This window comes from Tupaia chinensis, unplaced genomic scaffold (assembly GCF_000334495.1).
Source record: "Tupaia chinensis unplaced genomic scaffold, TupChi_1.0 Scaffold000558_1, whole genome shotgun sequence".
Taxonomy (NCBI): domain Eukaryota; kingdom Metazoa; phylum Chordata; class Mammalia; order Scandentia; family Tupaiidae; genus Tupaia; species Tupaia belangeri.
The window spans coordinates 1,785,188-1,789,879 of NW_006160070.1; the positions used below are offsets into that span (position 1 = coordinate 1,785,188).

The window sequence follows — 4,692 nt, forward strand, 5'->3', positions numbered from 1 at the left end:
CGGGACTCTGCCCGGGGACTCTGCCCGGGGACCCTGCCCGGGGACCCTGCCCGCCTGCCGGGGACTCTGCCCGGGGACTCTGCCGGGGACCCTGCCCGGGACCAGGCGGTGGTGGCGCTGAGCGGGGCCGCGTCTGCCCGGCAGGATGACGACCTCGGGCGCTCTGTTCCCGAGCCTGGTGCCAGGCTCTCGCGGGTCCTCCAACAAGTACCTGGTGGAGTTCCGGGCGGGGAAGATGTCCCTGAAGGGCACCACCGTCACCCCCGACAAGCGGAAAGGGCTCGTGTACATCCAGCAGACGGACGACTCCCTCATCCACTTCTGCTGGAAAGACCGGACCTCGGGGAACGTGGAGGACGTGAGTGTGGCTGGGCGCGCACGGTCCCCGAGCCCCGAGCCGATGCCAGGCTCCCCCGCTGCGCGCCTGGGGAGACGCCACCCCGCCGCCTCCCAGTCCCTGGCTGCTGCTCCCGGAGCCCTGCCCCCGGCCCTCTCCTGACCCTTGCCCTGGGGTCCCTCTCTGGCGCGTCAGGCCTGGTGGCACCTGTCCCCTGGCTCGGTGACTGCCTTCGGCGCTGACTGCCCTCCTGCTCGCCAGGACCTGATCATCTTCCCTGACGACTGCGAGTTCAAGCGGGTGCCGCAGTGCCCCAGCGGCCGGGTCTACGTGCTCAAGTTCAAGGCGGGCTCCAAGCGGCTCTTCTTCTGGATGCAGGTGTGGGCAGGGCGGGGTGGTGCTGGCGCCTGGGGGGCATTGGCTGGCACAGGTGCCCCCAGGGCCCCGGCCCCTCCTACAAGGCCCCAGCGCAGAGGCGAGTGACCCTCGAGGCCGCACCCCGTCTTCCCCGCTGTGTCCGAGGCACGTAGCCCCCACAGCCCCGTCCCACGGCCCAGAGAGCTGCTCGCTTTGGGGCGGTGGCCACTGGGCTTGTTTCCATCCGCGTGCTGCGAAGGTGGGGGCGGGCTTGCCCCGTGCACGGCCGCGAGCCAGCAGCAGGCCGTGCGTCCAGAGGGCTGTGTGTGCGCGGTGTGGGCAGCGCTGCCACGGTCCCTCCCCACACAGTCCGCGGGCACTGGGCCAGACGGGCGTGCCGGGCCGGGAGGGCTCCCGTCTGGCCGGGGTGGGCCGGCAGGAGAGCACCGACGGAGGGAGGACGGGCGCAGCACAGCTGCCCTGTGACTGCTCGCACCCAGGCCCGTGCGGCCCTGCCGGGGACACGTTTCTGTGTCCCGCCTGGAAGCCGCGTACGTCACGTGCTGCTACGGGTTTTCACAATTCCGCCAGAGAGAAGGGATGTGAGACAGCGCCACACAGGGCAGTCACCACTGTCCCCCCCCCTCAGGGTGCACACGTGCCCACGTCTTTCTCAAACGGTGCGGTCAGCCACATGGGACCCAGCCGCCACTGCCGCCAGGCCAGGGCTGGCCGCCGCCACTGCCCCACTCTTGCCCCTGCCCCTTCCTTCGTTCAGTGCCACAAGGGCAGGGTGGCCTCACCTGTCCCTGGCACCCCGTGGTCTGGAGCAGGTCCTGGGGCCTGCGGCACATCCTCTCGCGGTTCCCATCCAGTGGCCGTCCGATGGGCCTGCCCTGCACGCCGCTCCTTTGTCAGGGCCGCATGGCTCGGGCAGGCGTGTGGCGAAGGGCAGGGTTGGAGAGAGCCATGGACCGGCCAGAGGGGAGGGCGTGGCTCCCGTCCCCTCGCAGCCCTGGCAGCCATGTCTGCACCAGGTGGAAGCAGAGGCACCCGCCGCTCAGCGCCCCTGTCCCCACAGGAGCCCAAGAGCGACCAGGACGAGGAGCACTGCCGCAAGGTCAACGAGTGCCTGAACAACCCCCCGGTGCCGGGCGCGCTGGGCAGCAGCGGGGGCGGCGGCCACGAGCTGTCTGCGCTAGGCGGTAAGGCCGTGGGCCCGGAGAGCCGAGGGCCCTATGGCAGCCCGGGTCTGAATCCCGCCTGCTGCCTGGGCTGGGTGATGCCCCGAGGGGCCCAGGCGGCGTCTGAGCCCGGCCTGTCTGTCTGCAGGGGAGGGCGGCCTGCAGAGCCTGCTAGGGAACATGAGCCACAGCCAGCTGATGCAGCTCATCGGCCCCGCCGGCCTCGGAGGACTGGGTAAGGCCGCCCTGGGCTGCCGTGAGCACGCGTGTGTCAGGCCCTGGCCCCGGCCCTGGCCCCCTCTCCCTCTGGGAAGGCGTCCCCTCGCCCTCGACCTGGAGCTCAGCGCACTGTGGCTGTGGACGTCCCAGGGGCGGGCGGGGCGTGCACGAAGCCGAGGAAGTACCTGTGACAACCTGTGAGCCTCCCCTCCCTTCCGACCTAAGCACGTCCCCAGCCTGGTGGGATGAGACTCGCAGTGACCCTCCAGACGCAGGGTTCGAGCTGCCCTGAGGCTGCCTTTTGCCTTGGCCTGGGGGTGCCAGCCGAGCCCTGAGGAGGCATCTCCTTGCTCCTCCCAGGCGGACTTGGGGCCCTCACCGGGCCAGGCCTGGCCAGCCTGCTGGGCAGCGGAGGGCCTCCAGCCAGCAGTTCTTCTTCCAGGTGAGCTGTAGCACCCTGGTCAGTGAGCAGTTGCCACTAGCCAGGCTCCTTCGTCCCCTCTGCTACAGGGACACACTGCAGGGGCCCGGGGTAGAGGGTGACTGGGGAGGGACTTCTCACGCCGAGCCCCCTGCCGGACCCCGAAGTAGACCTGCTGAGTCGGAGGTGCCTCACAGAAGGTGGCTGCTCCAGAACGCCCTCGCTCTCCCCAGCTCCCGGAGCCAGTCAGCAGCGGCCACCCCATCCTCCACCACCTCTTCCGCCCGCGCCACCCCAGCCCCTTCTGCTCCAGCAGCTGCCTCGGCCACTAGCCCGAGCCCCGCGCCCAGTTCAGGCAACGGAGCCAGCACAGCTGCCAGCCCAACTCAGCCCATCCAGCTGAGTGACCTGCAGAGCATCCTGGCCACAATGAACGTGCCGGCCGTGCCAGGAGGCGGCCAGCAAGGTGAGGCCCGGCGGCACCAGCACGTGCATTGGCCAGAGTGGAGGCCCATGCCTGCGGTGGGGGCGGCCCCGGCCCCAGCCTGACCCTGTCTCACACCCCAGTGGACCTGGCCAGTGTGCTGACGCCCGAGATCATGGCCCCCATCCTCGCCAACGCTGACGTCCCCCTACCTGCCCTCAGGGGAGTCGCTGCCGCAGACGGCGGACGAGATCCAGAACACGCTGACCTCGCCCCAGTTCCAGCAGGTGGGTGCAGCCCCGGCGCCCTGCCTGTCACCGTGCACGGCTGGGACTCAGCTCTGCCCCGCTCTTCTCGCAGGCCCTGGGCATGTTCAGCGCGGCCTTGGCCTCGGGGCAGCTGGGGCCCCTCATGTGCCAGTTCGGCCTGCCTGCGGAGGCCGTGGAGGCGGCCAACAAGGGCGGTGAGTGCGCCCCTCCCCCCTCCTCTCGTCGGCCTTGTGGGTGGCCCGGGGGCCCTGGCCCTGGCCCTGGCCCTGGCCCTGGCCCTGACCCTGGCTCTGGCTCAGGCTCAGAACGCCACTGCACGCGTGCGTTTCAGATGTGGAAGCGTTTGCCAAAGCCATGCAGAACAGCGCCAAACCCGAGCAGGAGGAGGGCGAGGCAAAAGACCAGAAGGACGAGGAGGACATGAGTTTAGATTGAGGTGCCGCCGTCTGGCCACCCCGTGGTCCTGGAACCTCAGTAGTGTGTCTGTGACTTGTCGCGTTCCCTTGCTGTATTCTCACTTGCGAATAAAGCCTTTGCTTTTATCTGCAACTCGCATCCTTCACCTGACGGATTGCTGGCTGGAGAAGCCTCTCCAGGTTCCCGGTGTGTTCTCTGGGAGGCCCATGTGGCCTAAGGGCGTCGGGGGTTGCTCCTTGGGCCGAGGCCCGGCGCCTATGTGAACTGACCCAGGCCTGGCTCCGAGCTGTTCTTCCCTTTCAAACCAACACGCGGTTTCACAGAACGTTTCATTTTTTATTGTGAGGCACCAGGTGACGGGTCTCGTACTACAGGTTGGTGGGAAGTAAGTACGAGAGGCCCATTTGACAGTTTTGCCCCATTTCCAGAAATAGGATCTCAGGACCGGGGCTCGAGACCGATGGCAGCCACTGAGCCTGCAACACCTGGAGGGGTGTGGGCAGGCGGGCCAGGCGCACTTGTGCCCCCCCCTGCCCTGCCGTGTGGCACGAGGGAGGGGCAGCGGCTGCGCTATGTGACTGGACAGCCACTGGTCCCCACTGAGCCCCGGACCCGCCCAGAGTGGGTCACGCCGACTGGGACGCCGTTCACTGCCAGCTTCCTCATGCAGCCGCGGTAGGCCGGAGGCCGAGGGTGTGCCCAGGTGGGGGATCCAGGCGGTGCAGCTGGAGGTTCTGGATGTGCAGGAAGAGGGAGCATGCTGGCCCGAGCCGCCCGTGCCTTGCGTCGGCTGCCCACTGCCCCGTGGGAGGGCAGACAGGTGGGCACAGGCCTCTCCAGCACAGCCGCTTACCAGGCAGGCCCCCAAGGGACAGGAGTGCTGGGGTGTTGGCCCAGGCTGCTGGCGAGGGGCCCGTGGTGTGGTTGCTCTGCGTGTCCACCGCCTGCTGGAGGGTGCTCCCACCTTTGGTCACTGCAGGGTAGATTTTGTGGGTGGGGCTGCCCTCGGTGGGCAGTGAGTCTAGAGCTGCCCCATGTGACCATGCAGAGGGTGGGCCCTCCGC

The 4,692-nt window shown here is 68.9% G+C and overlaps 2 protein-coding genes across 2 annotated transcripts in view; one reads left to right on the forward strand and one right to left on the reverse strand.

The window, feature by feature from the left end:
• Positions 1-69: 69 nt before the first annotated feature.
• ADRM1 (ADRM1 26S proteasome ubiquitin receptor) lies at positions 70-3,760 on the forward strand. The gene is given in 10 exon segments (XM_006157719.3): positions 70-358; positions 599-715; positions 1,776-1,899; positions 2,027-2,113; positions 2,458-2,539; positions 2,752-2,984; positions 3,086-3,146; positions 3,148-3,229; positions 3,303-3,405; positions 3,543-3,760. Coding segments are annotated over 10 exon segments (1,206 nt in total). The 5' UTR covers positions 70-145; the 3' UTR covers positions 3,647-3,760.
• Positions 3,761-3,943: 183 nt separating this feature from the next.
• The window catches only part of LAMA5 (laminin subunit alpha 5), a gene marked incomplete in the record, with an annotated part of 67,947 nt that continues 67,198 nt past the window's right edge, over positions 3,944-4,692 (reverse strand). Inside the window, 1 exon segment of the mRNA XM_014591307.1 lies at positions 3,944-4,362. Within this exon segment, the coding sequence (XP_014446793.1) occupies positions 4,199-4,362 (164 nt within the window).